The sequence below is a fragment of the Podarcis gaigeae genome (genome assembly GCF_964106915.1).
Source record: "Podarcis gaigeae genome assembly, chromosome: 14".
NCBI classification, from domain to species: Eukaryota; Metazoa; Chordata; class Lepidosauria; order Squamata; family Lacertidae; genus Podarcis; species Podarcis gaigeae.
The window spans coordinates 51256840-51282297 of record NC_139690.1 but is presented as its reverse complement, the minus strand read 5'-3'; the positions used below and the strand labels follow the sequence as shown (position 1 = coordinate 51282297).

The following is a 25458-nucleotide window of genomic DNA, read 5'->3' as shown; positions in this document are numbered from 1 at the left end:
TGTTGACGTGATGAGACTAAGGCCAAATATAGCCCAATGTTATTCAACCAAAAGAAAATATACTTTTTTCTGCAATGATTTCATCTTAATGAATAAATGCAATTCCCTGCATATAAATACAAAAACATCCAGAGTGTATTTTGGTTTTTGGAAAGCAATTAGAAATAAATAATAGAGCTGAAATATTCATAGCAATATATTTATTCAAACTTTATAGTAAATTTTGATTAGCTTTCCATGCACATTCTGTAGAAGACAAATGCTTCAAGTATTCAAAACAAGTTAATCAAACCCTAAACAAAATAAATATGGTTTTTATGGTAACCTAAGGAATTTTTTAAAAACAATATATAATATATAAGTGTAGCAGGCAGCACTTAAAAGGAAAGGTCTTCTGTATGTCTCTTCAGTAGCAATATGTAACAATACACTACTTGGTTTTTGTATTACAGAATTATAATATAATATTAAGTAATGCAAGATGCTGGATGTATAACAATCTCCATACTAGGGCCTGTTCTATTTCCTATCCTCTTTCCTAGCTGACCTTTCTGTACTGCTTTCTTTTACACCTCCCAAATATTGTTGGTGTCCCATCAGAGTTGTGGATTTCTGTTCAGTTTTTTGGCTGCTGACTGCAGTAAAGCACCCCCATTGATCAACCCAATATCAAAATCACAGACATGCTTACTTCTGTGATTAATCAAGCCAGTAGACATTGTTGCCCTAAATAATAATTTAAATTGCCGTTCCATACATAACAATCCTGCATTCTGAGTGTTCCAAGCACATCACAGCCATCAGCAGCTGGTTGGCAATGGAGGCTTATTTTGCATGGACTAAGGGCTGGAGGGCCAGAGATGCTTGTTCTGCCCAGTGAAATAGTTGCCCAGTGAAATAGAAATGCAAGCTAAGACAGTGGCATGACATTTCTTCCTCTCTCCTACACAAACATAGGCTTTGACAATTTTATACGGCAGGTGTAGGGCTGACCTGAGACAGCAAAACTTATCTAATACCACTTGTTGAATTCATGGCTTGAAGCAGAGACATTTTAGCTCACAGCTGACACGTGTAGACACTATGCAATGCCACCTCTCAGCGAACAGTTTCCACACAGATACCAAGCTCATACAGTTCAGACATTAAGTGATATGGCAAAATGCATATCTCCATCAGACTATGTTTGGTAGAAAGTTCAAATGCAAGCAGTTTGCCATGGGATGCATTGAACAATCACTACATGTAGATTACCCCACCCATCCCTGAACCCCACAGTGAATCACACTGACAACATAAGAGGAGCCCTTCAGCTGAATCAGACCAAAGGCTCATCTAGCCCAGCATCCAATTCTTCACTTGCAACCACTGAGACCTTGACTCCACTATTAAACCAGATGAACCTTGAAAGGTGTCCAGAGCACTGCCTAGTCCTGTTGGATGAGTTTCTGTTAGTAAGGCTTGAGGATGCAGACATGGTGCTTGGATCAGTCAGGGAAATCACTTGCACTCTGGACCTTTGCCCTTTTTGGCTGATAAAAACTTGCAGGGATGGGACAGCTGGCAGGGCCAGGGAGGTGATTAATACCTCCTTTCGAGAGGGGGTGGTCCCTGCCTTCTTGAAGGAGGCAGTGGTAAAATGACAAATGACCTTTTGTTTGCCAAGCATTTAGTTGTTTAAATATTTGTAATCTGTCAATATAGGTTTTCATAACAATATTTATTTTGATAAAAAAATATCTATAATGCAGACCCTCCAAGTGTCCCTATTTTCCAGGGACGTCCCTAATTTTGAGCAGCTGTCCCAGTTTCTGATTTGATCATGGAATGTCCCATTTTCCTTAGGATGCCCCTATTTTCATTGGAGAAATGTTGGAGGGTATGGAGGTATCCGACTCCCGAGCCATCTAAAGGCATTTCTATATAGGGAAAGGTTTTTTTTTTAAATATTTAATGTTCTGTATACGTTGGAAGCTGCCCAGAATGGCTGGAGTAAGATGTGTAGGGTATAAATAGTAAAATTCTCATTATGGAATGGGACGTCCCTATTTTCATCAGATAAATGTTAGAGGGTATGTACAATGTGTTAGAACAAAGGAACTGCATTGCAGGGGGTTGTACTAGATGATCCTCAGGATCCCTTTGAATCTACAATTCTATGATTCTATGAGATATCATAAAGGCAGCCCATAAGATAGTTCTACTGCCTTAAGTTTTAACTGTATTGTATGTTTACCCATTTTGTTCTTTTGTGATGCAATGATACAAAAATAAAAATCTTTCCTCATTACAATGCTGAAAAATATAATCTATAGATTGCTATTCTAAAAGCCACTTACGTGTACTCGTTGGTGAAGGCCGTGGTTTCCCTGCCATTGTGCAGCCATTTGAATTCCAAAGGCCAGCTACCTTCTGCCAAACATGTAAGCACGAGGCGGTTCCCTTCTAGGTGAGTCTGGGGCAAGCCTGGCTCTGTCTTGAAATAGGGTGCAACATCGTCTGAAATAGGATAGAAAAATAAAGTCAAAATGAGGGAACGAGGTTGTGAAATTGCTTTATGTTCTTTTTCAAGACAGACTACAAATCAAGCGCTTACGGTTCTGATTTTTCTAGAAAGGGTTCAGGTACCTCCTAGAATTTCACACCAACTAAAGAGAAGAGACAGAAAATGCCTATCCAAATTCTTTATTTAATCTTACCATCATAGGTGTTTCAATACACATCACATATATGTACATATCGCTACTCTAATAATCTAACTTCTATGCAAATAAGAACATAAGAAGGGTATGCAGGATCAGGCCCATCTAATCTAGTTTACTGTTCTCATAGTGGCTCACAGACACCTGCAGGATTCAATGTCAATGGCACTCTCCCTTCTGCGGTTTCCAGCAGTTGGTATTCAGAAGCATTACTGCCTTTGATCATGCAGATGGAGCAAAGTCATCCTGGTTAAAAGCCATTGTTAGCCTTATTCTCCATGAATTCATCTAATCCTCTTTTAAAGCCATCCAAGTTGGTGACCATCACTACTTCCACTAATAACAATAACAAAAATTTTATTATTCGTATCCCGCCCATCTGACTGGGTTGCCCCAACACTCTGGGCGGTTTCCAACAGCAGTATACCTGTTTACTACCGGCCGAGTTTTGAGAACTGATTTTTGTTGAAATTAATTTAATCACAAAACAGTAAGTACAGTGGTACCTCGGGTTAAGAACTTAATTCGTTCTGGAGGTCCGTTCTAAACCTGAAACTGTTCTTAACCTGAAGCACCACTTTAGCTAATGGGGCCTCCCGCTGCCACCATGCCGCCACCGTGCAATTTCTGTTCTCAAACAGAAGCAAAGTTCTTAACCTGAGGTACTATTTCTGGGTTAGTGGAGTCTGTAACCTGAAGCGTCTGTAACCTGAGGTACCACTGTATTTCCAGCAGTGCCAGCCTGCCCATGAGGCAGGCTAAAGCAACTGAGGTTGCATGGCGGTGGCTTCTTCCAGTGAGATCTTGCAGAACTTGCATGAGATATCACAAGATATTGCCATAAACCATTGCAGCCACACGACCTCCGTAAGCAAGACTTAGGTGAGAAGGACACCTTGTTTCATCTCAGGTGGGGAAATGGGACGGGTGCCCCTGACCTCCACGCCCTTGTTGGCTTTGCTGGGTGTCTGGGTTGGACTGAATGAAGACTATTGCTTTAAAACTCTGGTCCAACAACTATTAGCTGCAGCACAAATGCTTATAGCTAAAGGTTGGAAATATTTGAAGAGAATTAACAAAGAGGCCTGATACAGACATGCATGTTCTTTACTGATAATGCAAAATATTGGGGCAATTTTTTTTTAAAAAAAAATAATGTTTGGCAAACTTTTATTCAGCATATAAATAAATGATGGAAATAATATCCAGACCCTCCCACCTAGATACGCCTGTATTTTGAATGTTGTTGTTTTTTTGATGTTATTATTTTTCATGGAGCTTTAGATTCGGTATCACTTACATGTATCTGCCCAAGAATAGAGAGAATAATAATAATACTGCTTTATAACATTTCACCACTCACCTCCTACTCTGATAATTAAAGATAATAGCTGTTTCTTTTTTTCATATCCTATTCCATCCTTTCTCAGACTAGTAAGCTTTTCTTATTCCTTTCTTCTAGGTATGTATGTATTTATGAATCTCTCACTGCCCACTTATCTCAATATAAGCCTGTATCTTTCTTTGTACTGAAAATTAAATCAAGATAAATTAATTTCTGAAAAATCTTCACCAGTGGCCAAAATGTTGAAAAGATAATACGGGGGGGGGGGGGTCGGAGGATTAAAAAACAGAGACAGACAGACAGAGAGAGAGAGAGAGAGAGAGAGAGAGAGAGAGAGAGTTAGGATCTTAGAGGAATGGATATCTATACTGAAGTTATATCATTATTCTGCCACTCATCCTTAGTCCCTAACTTTTTTCATAATTTTTTTAAAAAACAATGCTTCATAGAATGAGAGCATACCGTATCGCTGTACAAGATATTTGAATCCTACACAAAATACAATGAAGGGAAAATACAGTGATAGAACTTGGTAATAAATGTATGCCAGGATTTCCTTACATGCCCAAGTAACTTACAAAACCAATATGTTACCTTCCCTCTCATCTTCCCATTCCAGCTCCACACCCCCTACATAAAACTTTAAAAAGCCATAGTAGGGTATAGCTGCATGCTGTTATTGCCTTTTTCACGAAGTCTGAATGAGTGTGCTGCCTCACACTCAAATTTAAATAGATGTGGAATTGATCTCAGAAGCAACAGAGAGGGAGAAGGTTGGGAGGAAGAGGTGTCAGAAACTGAAGAGGTCACTGGGAGCAGGGAAAGTTTGTGGTGGAGTGAAGTCCAAAATCAGAATCAGAGGCAAAGACAGAAGCAGGAAAGAAGGGAGGCCAAGTGGTAGAGATGTTTTAAGGGGGGGGGGGTCTCCTGCTTCTGCTGCAGCAAGCTCCCCTCCCTCCGGGTCTCCTAGGACCAGAAGAGGTATGAAGAGGGAGGAGCAGAGACAAGCACATCAGCATAGTCTCAGATTGCTTGGGAAGGACCTACGGGGGGGGGGGATGGAGATTTAGGCAGCTGTGGGAAAGCAGAGACCTTCAGCCTGAATAACTGCCTCATAGGGACAAGAAGTACAGAGAAGAGTTGCTGGGCTCAAGATTTAACTCCATGTGATGTTTTGCTGACTGGGTCCCTGACACTTGGTTCACCCCCTCAATTTAATTATTTTAAATTTAAGCTGTGAACAAAAATCCAGGCCCGATAATGTAATTAAACTGTTTCTGTTATGGTTTTGTAACAGTATTGTCTGCAAATATCAAGGCCCAAGTTAAGCAGGATATAACAATCCTTTTAAACTTCATTGTTTATACTCAGCACTCACATATGATGAAAATGTTAATATATAAAGCTGTGACAAAGTAATATCTTAGTCAAGGTTTTTTTATCATGCATTGTTTTCTTTTGAAATGCAAAGATGTGATTTGTATTTATAATTTCAAATGTTTAATATAAATGCAATTTTATTAAAAGTTTTACCACAATAAATTTATTATCTGCACACAATGAGAGATTACTTGCACAAAAGACTACATAAGATTGTGCAGCAAGAGCTGGGGAAGATGATAGTCTAAGTGTCCAAGTCTAAATATATGACCCGACACAATAATTTCCATGAGGTGGGCATGGCAGTTGAACTACGTTAAACACTATTCAGGTTTGCTGTTTAAATTAAATGGCACTGAATCCAAAGTTCATCTGATATTACCTAAAGCTACTGGAGTTGTTTACCATCCACCACAGGGAACTGCTGTTTAGCAGGCTATGTATTCCAACACATTTAGCCCCGAGACTGAAGTAAGTTGTATGCTTCCATTCAACAGGGCTTACTTCTTAATAAGTGTGCATAAGAACACACTCATAAGTTGCTAAGGTTTCCTGATGTTCAGACAAAGGTACTCACTTCCTAACAGAATGAAGTTACTTACTTACTTCTATTAATTTCAATGGGTCTACTCCAAGCAGAACCTAGTTGAATACAACCAACCAATTTAAGTTTTGCATGTTTCATATAAATTGTAGAAAAATAAAGTGTGTTTAGAAGTGCATTCCTGAACAAGCCTCACACTAAATAAGACTTGAAATAGGTTTAATTTTAAAAGTTGGTTGGTTGTAGATTTGGAACGGAAGGACTGACATAGTAATTATGGCTGGGTTGGTAAGAGTTCATACATAATGTTGGCTAGATTCTTTTTCTATTGATGTGTAAAACAACTGCAAAAGGGCATAGAATGAATAAAAAAATGCTCTTTGATATTTTCTCCCTGCTAAGAAGAGCCTTTTTATGACTGATTCTCCAGCTCCTGCTTGTGCTTTCCTATCATGGAATCTTGTTAGCAATTTTGATCCATAGGTTGATGATAGTTTCAAAACTATATCCAACACTTGCACACTATTAAAAACTCTCTCATTCAAACCCCAAAGCGGATCTTTTCTTTACAAAAAAAAAGTAATTTTAAGACCGTCTGGTTAAAGACAATGTTGAAAGGCACATTAATCTTGCTGTTCTACAGGATGTTTTTGTTCAAAGCTGCTATCAAAATTCTTCATTTATCCTGAGACATGTCCTGCTGTGATAATCATTTCATCCAAGCTTACTTTTCTAACTTTCTAAAGAGAGTTTAATGAACTGCATTTAATTCTTGTGAATGCAAGAAGCAGAACAGCCTAGCACCACGTATTATACCAGAGGGTATAAACACAACTATATTTGAGGTCAGAACTTCAGATACAGTAAAGAGTAAAAAATAATAATCATTGAACAGACATTATTAGAATACTGTGCTCTGCCCCTAGGGAAGGGGCACATCAAAGGAGGCATTTTTCATACCTTCCATGGACCATACCTAGCAGAGGGCTCAAAGAAGGCACCAACTAATATCTGGTCAGCTGTATGTCATGCTTTATTCCAGTAATATTGCTTCACAACATCTGATTTTGCCTATGGCCCAGTGTCCTCTCAGCAATAAGTCCTTTGGCCCACCTCTTTTTCCAGGCTAGTTCACTGTCTGACTCATCCTCAGGCACCTCCCTGGAGCTGGGGTGCATTTCTAGGATGGGAGGCAATGCCAAAGACAGGTCAGGCAGCTCCTCCTCACCTCTTGGGATGTCTAATAGTAATGAGGCAGGACCTCAGCTCAATAACCTGCTTGATCCCTCCCCAACATACATATCAACCACTGGACTCCCCCCAGTCGCCAATTCCACAGCCTTGTCCCATTCTTCTGCCCCTTACCTTGCCAAGATGTCTCTACAGGACATCTCTACATTACAATCCCCATGTCCTGTCTCCCACCTAAGAGGTGATTACTGTAAAAGTAAAGTACTAAACTTTTAGTATACCTGTTTAACAGTACAAACACAGTAGCTAGGCAAGAGCAGCAGCTAATCCAGGTGCTCTTACAAGGCAAATGAGTGACAACAATCAATGAGGACAAAGGCCAAGTTTCAGGAGTTCAAGAGTAGTAGCAAGAGTTCCAAGACTGCAGGAGCTGTGAAGTTGTTACAACAAGGTTATCCATCTACCCAACAAGCTTTTATGCAGTCAGAGAAGATTTGATTACACGTGAGAGTCCCTCTACCTGCAAGAATTCCTAGACTGAAGAAAGGCACTAATCTCTGGGGCAAGGGAGTCTCCTCTTGTCTCTTCTCCCTGGAAGGCATTACCAGTCACCTCCTCCTCCAAATTCTTCCACTCTGTCAGAACAGTCTGGGCCCTGGGTATCTCTTATCTTCCACAGGCTGGGAAGCCCCAGGGTCCCCCAACTCATGCAGTCTTGGCATGTCCAGAGGCAGAGTGGCAGCTTCATCAAGTGGGTTCTGCTGCTTAGTTTCATCCCCCTCTCCACACACCTCAGGTGCTGTCCACATTGGAAACGACAACACTCTGAAGCTCTTATTTGTTCAAGCTCTTATTTGCTTCAAGTTACAAGAAAGGAGATTCCAACTAAACATCAGGAAACATTTTCTGACAGTAAGAGCTGTTCAACAGTGGAACGGTCTTCCTCAGGAGGTTGCGAACCCTCCTTCCTTGGAGGTTTTTAAATCTGTCATAGATGCTTTAGCTTAGTTTCCTGCATTACAGGGGCTTGGACTGGATGACCCTTGAGATCCCTTCCAAATTCTTTGATTCTATGATGCTATGAATAAAACTTCCAGTTGCACCAATAACTTTTTTTTGGGGGGGGGGGGTGGATGATTATAATTGAGTCTGCAGTTGTGGGGGAGGGTTAACCTCCCATTCCTATACACCATGCACATATTTATCTCCCCACAGCTGTTATTTAGAGGGAGTGCCTAAATTTGCTAAATGCAATCACACATTTAAAATACCTAGTTTGTTTGTTTTTTTTATAATAATTTTTTATTATTTTTACAAAACAAAGAAAACAGGGAACAAGGGTATAGGAAAAACAAACAAATCACAAACAAATACATAAAACATGACTTCCCCATACCTCCCCTTCTCTGCATCATTATTTTATAATGTGTCAGCAACCCTTCAGTCAATTTCTCTATATATTCTCATTAAGTTTCCCCCTTTAATTTACGATTTACAGCTGTAGTTCTTTGTTTCTAGCCTCTCGACATCTTAACCGTCCAATATTTTACAATAGTTCTTAAGGTATACTTTAAATTTTCTCCAATCTTCCTCCACCGCCTCCTTCCTCTGGTCACGTTAAAATACCTAGTTTGGCCCCTCCTAACTTGTCAGAGTGTGTGGCCATTTCCAAGTTTGCACTCAGTTATTTTTCTGGAACTTCAGTCTTATTCTAAAAATATAAAAGACCCCCCTCTGCATGTCCCTTCCAGGTATGATAGCAGTTTATGTGTGCTAATATTGCATTGCTGCTTCCATGAGCAGTTGTATGAAATCAGAAGGTGCAGGCAGAATTCTATGCACACAGAGTTTCTGTCTTCCCCTGCACAGAGTCAGATTATTTTTATTTTTGCATAAACAAAATCACAGAAAACAGATATGAAATATCAAAGCAAAAAGAAAGTGGGGCCAGAAACATTGGTAATGCATTTCAGACTGTTAGTATAAGACAAATTATAACAAGTCTATATAAATAAAAGGGACGTAGGTGGCACTGTGGGTTAAACCACAGAGCCTAGGACTTGCCAATCAGAAGGTCGGTGGTTCGAATCCCCGTGACGGGGTGAGCTCTTGTTGCTCGGTCCCTGCTCCTGCCAACCTAGCAGTTCGAAAGCATATCAAAGTGCAAGTAGATAAATAGGTACCGCTCCGGCGGGAAGGTAAACGGCATTTCCGTGTGCTGCTCTGGTTCGCCAGAAGCGGCTTAGTCATGCTGGCCACAAGACCCGGAAGCTGTACGCCGGCTCCCTTGGCCAATAAAGCAAGATGAGCGCCGCAACCCCAGAGTCGGCCATGAATGGACCTAATGGTCAGGAGTCCCTTTACCTTTATATAGATAAAAATGCCATGAACATAGGTAAAGGTAAAGGTACCCCTGCCCATACGGGCCAGTCGTGTCCGACTCTAGGGTTGTGCGCTCATCTCACTTAAGAGGCCGGGAGCCAGAGCTGTCCGAAAACACTTCCGGGTCACGTGGCCAGCGTGACGAAGCTGCTCTGGCGAGCCAGCACCAGCACAGCACACGGAAATGCCGTTTACCGCTATAAAGCGGTACCTATTTATCTACTTGCACTTAGGGGTGCTTTCTAACTGCTAGGTGGGCAGGAGCTGGGACCGCAAGATGGGAGCTCACCCAGTCGCGGGGATTTGAACCGCCGACCATACGATCGGCAAGTCCTAGGCACTGAGGTTTTACCCACAGCGCCACCCGCGTCCCCACCATGAACATGGATATCCCTTATTTTCAGGCGAGGGGGTGTTAGACTCTGTTGATGTGCACCAAATTCTTTAATACAATGCATAGGATTTCCTGAGCCAAGAGTAAGTCTTTCCTCCAAGGGTGGGAGCTAGGAGTCCAAGATCTGGCCCTAGTCTCCTCTTCCAGGATGCTGAACAACAGTGGACATTATGGGTGAAGAAGGAGCAGAGCTTGAGAAGAGAGGTTCCTGGGTATAGCAGTGGGCAAGTCAAGCTCAATGTGGAACTGCCATCTTTCTAATAGAATCTAGAATACAGGCACTGAATGGAAAATACTCACTGCTCCAGGCTTAGTACACTCTGAAAGAGAATTCGGGCTTCACTGATGCCCACTATTATCAAAGAACTTCTGTTAGTAACATTTTTCTTTAAAACTACAAGAAAAATGTGTTTTTTTTAAAAACCCACCCACAGTAGGTTTCAGAACTATGGAGAAAAAGGCATAAAAGTTTTATATAACTTAATTATGAACAGTTTGCATGCTGCAGCCCATAAGCAAGTAAGTAAAGTTTGCCCCAGGGTCCTCTCAAATCAATGGGAATTGCCAGCATGTGTGAAAGGCAGTTGTGGAATAAATCCACTAGTCCGCTTTTCCCCCCTCTAGGAAACTACTGAGCTATCCAATGAAACTGATGTCTAAAAACCAAATAGTTACCCAAATTATCTCTTTCTATCCATTTTCATTAGTTTATACCAACACCTATGTTAATAGAAAGATAATTCCACTCTGGGGATATTTTCCTGTTTCTTCTTTCTAGCTTAATCTTCTCCCCATATTCTTTTACTGTCCCCCAACCGACACTTCTTGTATGTGACAAAGCTGTTGTCGGTGCCTTTGGGCACTTGCCTCTCTACAGCTGATGAGTAAAATGGAAAAAAGCTTGAAAATAAGTCCTCAACAATTGCAGCTGAAATACTTGCATTATATTTTACTGTGCTGAAGCACAGATCAACCTTCCACAGCAAGGGGTTTCTTCAGCTCCATGGTTTGAACAGGAAATCTGTAGGCATGCTACTAACTCTACAAGATCCAAAATATAGTGTAAAAGAAGCCCTAAAAAAATTTGAAGAATTCGGTGCCGTATCAGGACTCAAGGTTAATAAGAACAAAACTAATTTATCCAAGGAAGAAACGGTAGATTTAGAGCAAAGGGTAGGAATTGAGACGGTTAAGAAGGTAAAATATCTTGGGGTATGGATTACGGCTAAAAACATTAACTTGTTTAAAGACAATTATGAGGTCACCTGGAAAAATATCAAGAAAGATTTGGAAATCTGGGATAGAATGAAATTATCCTTCTTAGGAAGGATAGCAGTTGTAAAAATGAATGTTCTACCCAGAATGTTGTTTTTATTTCAAACCATCCCCGTACTCAAAGGTTTAAAGCAATGCAAAGAGTGGCAGAGAACCCTGGCGAAATACATCTGGCAGGGAAAAAGACCGCGAATTAAAATGAAAATACTGGTAGATAGAAAGGAAAGAGGGGGTTTTTCCCTACCGGATCTGAGTCTGTATTATGAAGCGACATGTCTACTGTGGTTAAAAGATTGGATAAGATTGGAAAACAGAGAACTACTAGACTTGGAGGGCTTCGACAACAGGTTCGGGTGGTATGAAAAGGTGTGGTATGAAAAGGTGAAGGCACATAGGGGCTTCCTGAACCATATTTTTAGGGGACCAATATTCCAGGTATGGGAGAGGAATAAAAATCTTTTGGAAAGGAAGACCCCTTGGTGGACTTCACCAATTGAGGTGTTAACTATAAAGAAAACTAATATGGAAGAGAAGAACCCCACATATGAAGAACAAGGTCTTAAACTCAGACCATATGAGGAGACAAAGAATTTATTCACTAGCTGGTTGCAATACCACCAGGTGAATGGTTTGTTAATTGAAGATAAAAAGAAATCAGGATTTGAAGATAAAAAATCTAGGTTTAATGTGGAGGTGGTAGAGGGAAAGAGTAAAACACTATCTAAGATATACGATATATTACTGGAGTGGTACACTAAAGATGAGGAGGTGAAGGAGGCAATGACAAAGTGGGCGATGGACATGGGTTACAACATCGATTTTGAAAAGTGGCTAGAATTATGGAATAATAATATAAAGTTCACGGCGTGTACGGCATTGAGGAAAAATATGTGGAAGATGATATACAGGTGGTATCATACACCGGTGAAACTAGCTAAAATCTACAGGTTAAAGAACAGAAGATGTTGGAAATGTGGTGAGGCAGAAGGCGATTTCTACCACATGTGGTGGCTATGTAATAAAGTGAAAGGATTTTGGGAATTAATCTATAATGAACTTAAAAAGATTCTTAAATATACTTTTCCTAAAAAACCTGAAGCCTTTCTGCTGGGAATGTTGGGTAAAGAAGACAAGATAATATTCCTCTATGCCACCACAGCCGCAAGAATTATGCTGGCACAAAATTGGAAAACAGAAACTATACCTAGTATAAGTGACTGGCAGATTAAAATGGTGGAATATGCCGAACTTGCTAGATTAACGGGTAGAATACGAGATCAAGATGAACAAAAATTTCATAAAAAATGGAGTAAATATTGGAAGTATATTGATAATAAATTATAGAGGGCACTGGCGGTGTTGTAATAACTCTAACAGAGAATGTCTAATATTTAAGATCAAGATAAAATATGTGACTGTAGGATTTATTCGATACTTACCAATAGGGTGGAGGGGAGTCCAGGGCTCAATAAGAACCCAAATACGAAGCGGTTTTTTAAAAAATTATTATTATTACTATTATTATTATTATTATTAGATATATATACATATGTTTTCTTTCTATAAATAGGGGAAGAGATAAATACATTATGTAGATCAATTATAATTTATTTATATGTTTATTGACATGCTTATTGATATATCAATATGATGAATTGTACAGTGTACATTGATACGGGTTTGTGTCTTTGTAAAGTTTGAATAAAAAAGTATTGACAAAAACAAAAAAAAGGAAATATTGAGGTCTAACTTGGTGAGCTACTATAAACCTGGTGATGCCTGAACAGATTAGAAGGAAAATGGGCTTCTGACCAATACCAATTCCTGCAACTGGCAGGTAGTATGATTTTAAATTCTGGGAGCCTTGGTATTCTGCCTTTGCCTAGTCAAGCACCTACTGAACAATACCTTCAGGTCTAGATCTAAGTACAACCATCCATGGTCTTGGCCTGTCTATGACCAGGAACACCTGGCAACTCCAGCTGTACTCGTCAAAGTTTAAGGTCATTGGATATTATCTAGAACTCCATCTGACACCTGAACTTCTACAATTCAAATGGCACTGTAATAAAATTGTCCTCAAAATTCAATATTATTAGAAGTTTAATTTTAATGGAACTACTAAAGCATTATTAAAAGAATACAGTTTTAAAGTTTATAAAACACTCTGATGCTCTGTAAGATATAAACCCTTCAAGAAATTGTATCGCCTTTAGATTTGTTTTTCACATTAAGTACAAATCATCCATTTATAAGTTACACTAACTAATCAGCATACACTCAAACTGAGTTCAAACAAAATGGAAAATAAGCAAGATTTCAACCACAACCATGACAAATATAAATTCCTATTCCCCTGGCTCACAACAATTTGAGAGTTTACTAAGTATTTTATCTCCCTCGATACACATACCGTATTTTTCGCTCTATAACACGCACCCAACCATAACACGCATGTAGTTTTTAGAGGAGGAAAATCTGTAGGCATGCTACCCGTAGGCATTCCCTCCATAACACGTACAGACATTTCCCCTTACTTTCTAGGAGGAAAAAAAGTGAGTGTTATGGTGCAAAAAATACGGTAAATATGACTAGGAACATTTCTACTGTTTCCCCAGATGGAAACCACAAGATATTCAATGTTGGTTATGGAATAACAGGCACACTATTGATTGTTTTGAATCTCCAAGAAGTAAATCCTTCTTAACCCCAAATGTTAGTGATAGTGGTCAGCTGTTTTTGAATATCCACCATTCTGTATTATACATCTTTTCATGAAAACATGGCCCAAGGCCGCAATTTACCCCTTAGGATCATTTTACCTCTGTTATGAGACATTTTGGTCAAAAGAGGATTCTGAAACAATACAGAAACCTGCAAAAGCAGTGAAATTTGTATACTCCCAGGTCTTCCCTCTTGGGAAATAGAATTCTCTAAGAAATCTTCTGAAATGAGAACTTTATAATTGAGTGCAGAATGAACTTAGAAGCTGATATAGCCAGTGGTCACATGCCTTCTTTAGAGCAGGCCTGGTCAACCTGTGGCCATCCAGATGTTGTTAGACTCCCAACACCTATCAAGCCCCAGCAACCATAGCCAATGGTCAGAGATTGTTATTGTAATCCAAAAACATGTGAAGGGCTGCAAGTTCCTCACCCCTGCTATAAAACAATTCTAGATAATGGTTCCCTGCAATACTAAGACAAATCCAACCATTTAGATCCTTCATGCTTGGTTTTAACAAAGGAATACTCTATGACATCAGGCTAAGAAGCTGTGGAATTGCCAGCTACAAAGATTTCTTTTATTTCTATTTTCCTTTGTTTTGTCTTCTAGCTTTTCTGAGCCCTGAAGTAATTCCTGAACTTTCTAGCCCTTCAGTTCTTCAGGGACACATACCTTTTTTACATTCTGAAGAAAAAGTCATTTCATACAAAATTATTATTGCTGATAATATAATTAATGAACCTATTACAACTGATCAGTATAAAGTTTTTCATCTTCCTCAGTTACCTTTACAGAAACAAATCAAATGCAAATCCCAATACTAGCAGGTTAAATCTGCAATATGGGATGGTGTGTGTGGGTTCGGGAGAGAGACTTCCTTTGTATCAACAATTTGACTCCATAGCAAGCAAAAGCTTATATACAAGCCAATACAATACATAATTATTCCCTTTGTAGCAAAGCCTAATGTACATTATTACAAAATTACTAAGTAATATGCTATCCGTTCCCCACTACACTTTCAATCATGCTGTTAATTAAGAACAGGAAATCTTCAAAAGTACTTTTGAGTTGCCTGCGTTGCTGGCCTAGAAGCAGAGGGAAGGGAAGCAATTTTGGGAAAGGTGGTGAAATGGACAGAGTAAAATCTTCGCTTGATAAGATTCAGCATGCTTTACCAAGACCCTTCAGTAAATAGACTAGCTGAGTTTGGCAAATGATTCTGAGTTCTCCAGAGGGATTAGATGCCACAGTACATGCTCCAACTTCAGATTAGAAAGGTCTTTCAATTACTAGGGGGCATGAAGAATTATATCACCAGACCTGCACTAATCCATTAAATTATAACTGAATATTTTCTAATAAAAGGTGCAGTCTGAACTATGAACTCAGAAGCCCCTTTCTACACTTAAAAGGAAAGTTTGAGAGTTCCTTGGGAGGGAGTATGTTTCCATTCCTAAGAAATCTTGAGGAGATGCTATAGAATGCACAAAGGTTCCTTTCTGTCACCTCCAAATAAAGTTTTGAGTACTGATCAGGTAAGAAATGGAATGCAGTCACATAAATTTTCAATCAACAGTTTATGGGTAGCATTGTATGTCCCTGCCTACACTGACCTTACACATGAGTATACTTTGCATTTATGGATTTTATAAGGTTTCAAACAGCTCTTCATTAAAGGTACAGTTGAATACTTTTCTCATTACATGGCAGGGGGCGCTTCATATTATGTAGCTCACTAAAGGAGAAAGCAAGGACAGGGGAGCCAGTTCACAGTGTTCAAATCCAGTCTCTCTGTCCATTTCCCAGTACTCTGTGAATCAGAAGTGGCCCGTCTCATTTCACTGACTGAGTTGAAATGGCAAGATGCTGCCCACCCCCACACTGCTGCCCCTCTGCCAAAGCCTCACTTACTGAGGCCGTGAAGGATCTAGCTGGAAGCTGTCGTCTCCACTTCTCCTTACTTCCCCAGCAGCAGTGGCAGGGACAGCCAGAATGGCCAAGTGGGTGCTGCCAATTGGGATTCCACCACCCGAGGTAGTTGCCTCAGTCTGCCCCATGGGTGGGTTGGCCCTGCTGTGAATCCTTAGCACAGGCATAGGCAAACTTGACCCTCCAGATGTTTTGGGACTACAACTCCCATCATCCCAAGCTAACAGGACCAGTCGTCAGGGATGATGGGAATTGTAGTCCAAAAACATCTGGAGGGCTGAGTTTGCCTATGCCTGCCTTAGCATAACCAAGAAACAGAACCCAGAATGGATGAAAGAAAGCTTTATTCTCAAAAGCTAAAATTATCAGATGTGGAAGCAGATGTGTTGTGCGGATGCCCCAAGTCTTGTGCACGTGACACGAGCAAGCCCCATGGTGTGCATGCTGTATGGCCAGCACAAAACTTAGAGGGCTAGCCCCTTCATGGAAAATTTTCAGGAGAGTGCCCCCCACTCACTTGGCGACCCTGGTTGGAGGAATATTGAGCACAGTGTTTGTGGTGTATGTATGCAATTGTAGCATCAGTTTGTGTTTTTGCTTGATGTGCCCATATCATGCTCACCACCTTAGCTCTTTTGAAAGGACCAGTTAAGGTACTGATTTTTTTTAGAAAATTGAAGTAGGCATAAGATGCGGTACAGAAAAGTTTGTGTGAAAGAATGGAGAAATTAAATCCCAAATAGCATAATAGAACAGTTTTGAAATTCCAAGGCAATGTGGCCATATCACATGAAATGTCTGGTTCAGTCACAAAGATCAACAATTTTCAATTATTAAAGGCAACATATATATCCCATTCCTTTCTGATATTATTCTGTTCAGGTTTGTCAGTCATTAAACTAGAAAAGGTCATCACCTTCATATTTAATGCCAAAAGTAGCTTTGCGCTGTTTCACATTTTATTTTGTATGCTGTTCCTTTCCTATTAATTTCTGATCCTTATTCGTGAACTAGAAACAGTTTGCAAATTGGGGGGGGGGGGGGACTAGCCCTCTGCATTTTACGAAGAACTGATTCTCACTGTGAATTTTGCACTCCAACATGGATACTAGAGCTCTGCAACCAATTTGTCCAAATCCCAAACAGATTTGTTTACAGTTTGTGCTGAATCCATATAGGCAGATACAAATCACTTCAGAGCAGGTAGAGCCAATAAATATATTTGTAGTGGGTTGTGCTGATCTAGAATGGAAAAAAACCGTCTCTCTAAAGGCAGAGATACAGTCTGTAAAATGTTGCAAGTATTAATTACAGCTCCATATAATGAGAATGCCAAGGGAAGGAGAGGGGAAGGAATGAGTTAGATGGATTTGGAGGCCAGGATAGGATAATATTTATTATATATCCTTCCTTTGACCATCCCTTTTGCAGCATAAAATGCGACAAGGGTGGGACAAGGGTGCTTAACCTTATTCATAATTATCCAGGACGGGATCTTCCCCTTTTTATCCCTCTAAACAAAACAATCACAAATAGCTTTATAATGTAAGCAGTACAATGCTGTTTACTTACATAAAGGTTCAGACTTGATTTCATCAGTAAGTAGCAGTGAAAGACAAGGCAGGCAGAATATACTTCTAGATCACAAAATACATGGTTACGATTTTTAAAAAATGGAGTCTGTGCTCAGGAAAGCACAAAACAAGCATCCTCTCTCTAGTTACATAGCAAAGAAAGAGACTGAGCTCTGAGCAGGGAGGAAGTACAGTGGTACCTCAGGTTACAGATGCTTCATGTTACATACGCTTCAGGTTACAGACTCCACTAACCCAGAAATAGTACCTCGGGTTAAGAACTGTGCTTCAGGATGAGAACAGAAATCGTGAGCTGGCGGTTGCGGGAGGCCCCATTAGCTAAAGTGGTACCTCAGGTTAAGAACAGTTTCAAGTTAATTCGTTCTGGAGGTCCGTTCTTAAGTTCTTAACCCGAGGTACCACTGTAATAAGGATTATTTTCCTTTTGATTTTCCCACCAGGGCAAGCAGGGGATATGACCTCACAGAGGTCATATGACCTAGGAATTTACAGGGGAACTCCATGTGCTTTTGCTTATCTAGCAAAACCTGACATTTCATTTTGGCTGCAATATAATTTCCCATAGAATGGAACTGGGCTTTGCTTATTGAGCACTCCAGTCCAGGGCTAGAATACCACCCAACTTTATCCAATCACAGTGCCAGGTGGAGGGTGGGAGTGGTAAGGAATGGTGAAGTCTTCAACTGCAGCAAGCTTACTCTACCTTTTGTAAGTTCTGTCTCTTCTAATTTGGTGGCATTTTCTCATCTTGTGTTTTGTTTATTTGTTATCCAACCTTTCCCAATCAATCTCAGTTTCATCATTATACAAAAAAGGTTTCTTCTCAGTATTAGTTACTTAGGCAATGTCACTTTCCTTATCCCCACCACCACCATTTTGTCACTGGTTTGTTAGGCTAGGCTTGCATTTTAGTTCTGTTTTCTGTGTGTCTTTACTAGTACTGTGTGTGTAGGTCTTATAAGTCAGTGCACAAGCAACACACATACAGTGTAATATTACATACATCATTGCAGTTCACTTAAAGTATATTAACCAATCCATTCTGAAGAACTCTTAAATGTTTGCCATCCATTAGGAGCTTTACAGCTGGGAGTGTGTATGTGTGTGGAGAAGATGAAATACTTAATCAAAAGCAGAAGTGAAGAAGACAGAGAGACTGAAAATAAGGGAGAAGGAAAGGGATGACACAGGAAAATGGGATGAGATAAAGAATCAGAATGGAGGTAGAAAGTAAGAATGGAAACATGAAAATTCAACATTTTCTTTTACCCTTGAACTAAAGTAGTAAAAGAATTATCTATTTGACAAAAACAGTATAATACAATTCCTAGGAAGTCTATACTCCGTTTTAATCAGCTTCAGGTATGTATAGCTCACATAAGCGTTATGGCTGTACAAAAATTAATTTTTTTGCATAGATTCATGTTAATGCTCTCTATTAAAGTTGAATATATGGAAGTGTTTGAAAGCTACTGCTTTAATCATTTGTACAATACACACTATTATACATTTGTCACAAATCTTTTTTGTCTGCATAATGGATCTTTGACTAGTGATTCCACATGAAGCATGAATATGGGCAAATTGAAAGGTAACTTCTACTTAAGCCATTCTTAAAAGCTTAGATATTTCGAAAGTTTCTTTTTGTTCATTCAGTTAACAATTTCTATTAAACTTCTAACCAGACATGGAGACCTTTGCTTAGTCCCGAACATGCTACCCATAGCACAATATCAAACTATTCCACTCACCACCATCCATATTTTATGCGTACTTTGTAACAGCCAGAGTGCATGTCCAAACTGAGCCAACATTTAATAAACTCTTAACATTGACTCCAGAGGAATTTCTGTGTCCTGTTGAGCCTACAGGAAACAATCTTTTCTACTGCTCATTTTTTAAACTCTCTGCTGCATCTTACAAGAGCCTACAGTCATCTGTTTCTGTTGCATGATACATCATTTGAATGACAATTCAGAAATTGTACCAGATGGATGTGTAACCCAAAACTACAAATAAGTTTCCTAAGAGAAAAAGCTATTAATAATCTAAGTCGCATACTTCAAAAACTGTGGAGGAGAATGGGTGCATGTTACATTTTCAATTGCGCTATATCACAGCTTTTTGCAAATCTGAGGTCACTCTTCACACTCCACCTGATCAGAAAGAGAAAGTTAGAGAGACAGATTCTGAAATATAACCTAACAGTAGCTTCATTGCTGTCTCTCAACAAGTGTCACAAAACAGAAAACAAGATAATTCATTTCACCAGATTCTTATCACAGCCACATGTCTTATGTCACTACTACATCTACTCCCTCTGCCATTATTTCATGGAACAAACACAGCTGACAATCAAAACAGCATAAAGTTTGGACATTAAGACCAATCAAATTCTAGCAATAGAATAAAATTCATTCATTGGCTTAAGCAACAAATAGAAATGAGTTGCTTAAATCAGTAAGTTATCTGTGGACTCTGAATTTTGAGTGCCTAGCCAGATATTTGCTACTAAACTTCTTGAAAATCAATCTTACCTGCTTATGCCTTGTGTTACACACAGGAGAGACTCGCCTTGTGCCTGTGCACAGCACTAAGTAACACAATGTCTTATTAGTCTTGCCTCCTTATTGTCTGAAGGAACCTGAATATTTGTTTCAAGCTGGCATTTAGAATACCTGCTTTACAATTTTGAAAGGAAATAAGACTAGACCATACTTAATAAAAAATCTGGAAAGTAAAACTGCACTCACTATGTTCACATAGCTGCTTCTCTAAACCTTATGTGGAAGAAAGCTTTAACTCACCACTTCTTTTTTCAAGCTGAATTAGAGAGCATATTTTTCTTGAATTTCCTATTTTTTAATGCAAAACCTCAGGGAGCCTTAATTTTCTCCATCCAACTACCAAGGTTACTTTAAAAAAAAAGTCTTCTTTCTGTTCTATAGCTTTGCCAATGTGTATGCTAGAATTCATTTGTTCCAATACCTTAGACAAAGGATGTATGAGCTTAGGACATAGTCCCAATTAGTTTTATCATAGCTGCTTTGCCAGGAAAGACAAGCATATATGTGCACATATCAAAACAGGTCTTAAATCAAAGCGCAAGCATATACTATTCCCCTTCTGTTCTGTAAATCAATCAAAGTGAATTTGGAAATGTGAGGTCTATTGAACTCCTGATAATCCAGATGGAGCTCAGAAGGCTGGTGCCTGCCAACAGCTCAGCTGCCCTCTCATTTTGGAACACCAATCATCACCTGTTTCAGAAATGAATAAATAACCTGCAAACCTCTTCTCATTTCTCTTCGCTCTGTCTGCCACAAGAAAGCCATGAACAGCTTTTCTTTCCTTCCTACCATGCTCCTTCCTTCCTTTTGGCCCTCTCCTGCCATCTCCTCCTCTTCTTTGTTTCCAACTCCAACTCAGTTCCATTCTGCAAGATCTCCCCCTCCACCATCAATTACGTACTTTCTTTTTCCTACTGCTAGTAAAATGCTGTGAATGCAAGGCAATGAATCTGGGCATAAAATGTCCTCCCAAACACTCCCCAAAATGTATCTTAGGTTTGCTGCCTCTGTGTTGCGGAAGCAGCAAGTAGAGTAGCCAGTTCCTTGTCATCTTGTAGCTCCCAGTAAGAAGGCGGGAAATGGTGCCTGCCCAGGCAATTGGATGGATCTTGCTATTTGCCAGCATATACAGTGGAATATAGTGTGACTAGGCAATGAAGAAACACCCATATCCCTGGTGTCATGGCTCATATCTCATAGCGGGGAGGGAGGGAGGTGTTGCCCAATTGTCTAGATAACTGGGCAGCAACATCCTGTCCCTGTTTGCAGTGCACAGCACTGGAAACAAAGGTGCCCCTGCATTGTCTTGGCAAATGTATATCTGCTATCTTCCTGACTGCAGCAATGGGGGGGGGGCATCTGTCACGGTCCAGTTCACAGGCGATTGAAGTCCTGGCTGGGGACGTCGGGGCTGGGGGCAAGATGGCAGGGTGGAAGCAGGAATGGGAGTCCAGAAGCCAGGAGTCAGGAAGCCAAGGGTCTGAGGGTCAGGAAGCAAGGAGTCACATAATCAAGGGTCTGAGGATCAAGAAGCAAGGAGTCATGAACTCAAGGGTCCAAGGATCAAGGAGTCAAGGAACCAAATGCAGCAAGGCAGGGAACGTATTGCTGTGGCAAAGAGCTAAAGGGAAATGCTGACCTTATATCTCTTCCCAGCTCTTGCCACCAGGTGCTGTGAGTTACCAATCGGCCTCACCTGTGAGGCCGCACCTTGCCTCTTCAAAACAAACTTAGGAAGGCCCCAGTCCTCCAAAGTCCTACTGGTCACAGGGCCTGGCTCCTGCAGGCACACCTGACAGCATCATCCATTGCCTAGGCACTTAAGCAGTGTTCCTTACCTTCTGGCATGATGCTAGGATAAGTTGGAAAGACAGAAAAGAATGCCCAATGAGCAAGGCAAGAATGGGTACCCTCTTCCTTGCGCCTATCCCCCCAGCACTCTGGTTTGTAAGGCTCTCTCTCTGAAGATCTGGTGACAGGCAAGGCTCCATCTTCATTGTCATTTCATTTGTCCTTTCCCGACTTTATTCTGTTGGCTCCTGATGCTGCCCTTGGAGCATTTTTGGGAAATGGATTAGAAATATGTTTCTTTTTAAAAAGAAATGTTCCAAGAACCTTATTCCAATTTCTCATTACCATCTCACAAGCTCTTCCCCAAGTTTAGGGGGATTTTTTTTGTGAGTTCCCATTTCAGGCCTGTGTCTCTTAGTTATGAAACTGGTGAAATGGCTTACACAGCTGGTTTACACAATTTTTAACACAACTGAGAATACATAAAAATTACTACTCCGTGCTTTCCGAGAAGAGAAGAAAAAAACCAATGGCAGGATTGTTGAATGTGGATCAATTTTTATAAGGTGTACAGGGAAGAAATATACCCATCCCTCCAATGCATTATGCTCGGTGCCTATATTACACAGCTGAATAGACCTACAAACTTCTAAATTAAACCTAGTATGTATTCTAATGCATTTGCTGTGATATACCAAACTAAACATTATACTAAATTTGTGGCTGCTATGAAAATGGCGAATACATATTGAGCTTCCCAGCTTCCCTTTAATAGCAGAGTATAAGTTCTTCCTCCTCTCTCTCAACCCCTTTTCCTTATGTGTCATATCTTTTAGATTGTAACTCTAAGGGCAGGGGTATTTGAAGATGGTCTAGGAATCTTTTTGGTTGAATAGCAGCTTTAAAACCCTTGAAATGAATTTAGCCTGTTTAATATTATAGTGTCTTCGAAGCTACAAACATGAGTCTGACCAAACTGCGGGAGGCAGTGGAAGACAGAAGTGCCTGGCATGCTCTGGTCCATGGGGTCACAAAGAGTCGGACACGACTAAACAACAACAACAACAACAATATTATAGTGTTCTGAATCTCCATGTGCTTCCCCCAGCAGCCAGCAAACCCCATACTTTATGAGGCACATTCTATTGGATATTACGAAAAGGGAGACCTGCTGTTTTGTTTTCAATGACAACTGCAAGTTTACACTCCTCTCTGGCTGGGCTCTGCGTCTCATACAATTTCTTTTTATCTATTGCCACCTGATAGTATCAGATATTTACAGCTGTGTATTACTGTTCTGGGTTTTAAGAAGAATTCCCTGGCTTGCCATTTGTTTACATTTGCTTACATTCACATATAATGAAAAGGGATTATAACATTAAGGCCTCTCTCTGTAGTTACACATATCATTGGAAGCACACACTTAACCACAAACCTTTGTGACGGATGTAAGGTGGATTCAAATAACAACATACTATTATTTGCTCATTAAAAAGCAAATGAGCTGCATTTTACCTTGTTTGCTTAACATCCTCAGGCAATGCTTAACAGGTGCTAATTCTGAAATTGGTTTCAGGTGCAAATAGATTAAATTAGCATGTTTCATGATTACAGAAAACACTTACTGGACAAAAGCCAATTCAGAAGGCTAACAGCAAAACAGATACATTTTCAATTAAACCAACACACATTAAATCAAAATGCATTAGAGTATTTTCTGCATGCATTCTCAATAGCTTGCAGCATCTGGCTACAATATGGTCATTTACATAGCTGTAATGCATCTTCCACAGGAAATATGAAGCACAACTTTGTCAAAGCGATTGACATGTTGAAAAAAATGAAGTTTCAAAGAACCAGCATTATCTCTCCATAATATGGATACAATAGGGTTTCGTGTCATTGTTATAATGAATTCCTTACTGCTTTTAGCAAAAATATTTTGCCAGTAATTGGGAGATGTTAGCAAAAACATTTTGATAGCATATGTACTGTATAAAGTTACCATAAGTACGTTATTAGCCAGTAACAATTATTATATTTACTGCTTATATGACACGAGGCCAAAATCAAGTAATTAGGAAGGCCCTTAAGAACTTAGCTCCAGGATACCTTAAGCACCACCTGATTCCTTAAATCTCTACCTCAGAGGTTTCCAAACTGTGTGTTGCAACACATTTGTGTATTGGCTGCAGTGTGTAGGTGTGCATTGCGAACACTCCCATGATCCTCCCGGGGCTAGAAAGGAGTTAGTTTATCCTCCAGTTTGCTGGGAAATTACTGGATTACTGTGTTGCAAAACGATGCATTTCCAAAAAGTATGTCACTTACATGAAAAGTTTAGAAAGCTGTGTTCTACCAGATCACATTAAGTCTTTGGGGGATCTTCCATGCTTCAGATGCATGGCTTGTATCCAACAGGAGTCATGTAGTCATTATTGTGGGCCAGATTCTGTTGAATTCCCTCCCAGATGAGATCAAACAGATCCCCTCCCTGTTGAACATTGAGCACATGGTGAAGACCTTTTTATTACAGGCATTCAAAGTCGCCGTCCCCCCACTAAATTTAGCGGATTTTACCTTTATTGTTTGTTTTTCTTGTTTCTTTCTTATTGTATACCACTTAGAGACGTCTATAGAAATAGTACAGAAATTGTTGTTGAAATATATACATAATAAATAAAGGTTCCTCTTGTGTACAGTCAATAATCCCCCAAAGAAGCTTGTTTTAATTAAATGTAATTGTGGCTGACTACAAACACATGCACACAAGGATTTCACACTTGGCTACTCATTTTTCAATGCGCAGGTAAAATTATGAATATACTTGTTAAGATATTACCAATGCCACTGGGCACGTCTCAGTATGGGACTTACCTCCAAGTAGACATACATAGTGTTGTATGACCTGTAAAGGAGAGAGTATATACAGGGCAAGATCCAAATAGGAATTCATACTCAGTAGGTATAGACATGTACTTTTATATATTCAGAAAGGTTCCATGAATTACTACCAGACGCTGGGCCCCAAGCAACAATCAGACATGGTTTGGCATAAAATACACAGATCAGGGATACTAGAAACTAAAGGAGATGAATGGCAGCTGGCTCAAGTAGTAATAAGATTACCTGTCTTCATGACATGAAAATGTTTTTTTAATTTAAAACTGTACTGTAGATTCTGAAAACGAAAGCATAGAAGCCAGGGCGAGGAATGTGTTCTAATTTTTTGTTACTTGCATCACTGGGTGGGGGTAGGAAACTGAGCAATTAATTAGCTGTCCAACTTTTATAGTTTTATATATTGGAGTGGCAAAGGATATGGTAAAGCACAAGAGGTTCTGTTAGAATTTTTTTGCTTTGTTGACTTGGTCTAAAGCACTGAGCCTCTTGGGCTTGCTGATCAGAAGGTTGGCAGTTCAAATCCGCTAACGGGGTGAACTCCCTTTGCTCTGTCCCAGCACCTGCCTACCCCGCAGTTTTAAAGCACACGAGTGCAAGTAGATAAATAGGTACTGCTGTGGCGGGAAGGTAAACAGTGTTCCCATGCACTCTGGTTTCTGTCACAGTGTTCTGTTCATAGCTGTCAGCATTTCCCTTTTTTTAAGAGAAATTCCCTTATTCCAAATA

The 25458-nt window shown here is 39.9% G+C and overlaps 1 protein-coding gene across 7 annotated transcripts in view; it reads right to left on the bottom strand.

The window, feature by feature from the left end:
- SDK1 (sidekick cell adhesion molecule 1) overlaps positions 1-25458 on the bottom strand; it is a 580479-nt gene that overhangs the window by 445090 nt on the left and 109931 nt on the right. For all 7 annotated transcript variants that reach the window (XM_083711227.1, XM_083711231.1, XM_083711232.1 and 4 more), the window contains exon 3: positions 2340-2499. In XM_083711227.1, the coding sequence (XP_083567353.1) occupies positions 2340-2499 (160 nt within the window). The remainder of the gene's footprint in view (positions 1-2339; positions 2500-25458) is intronic.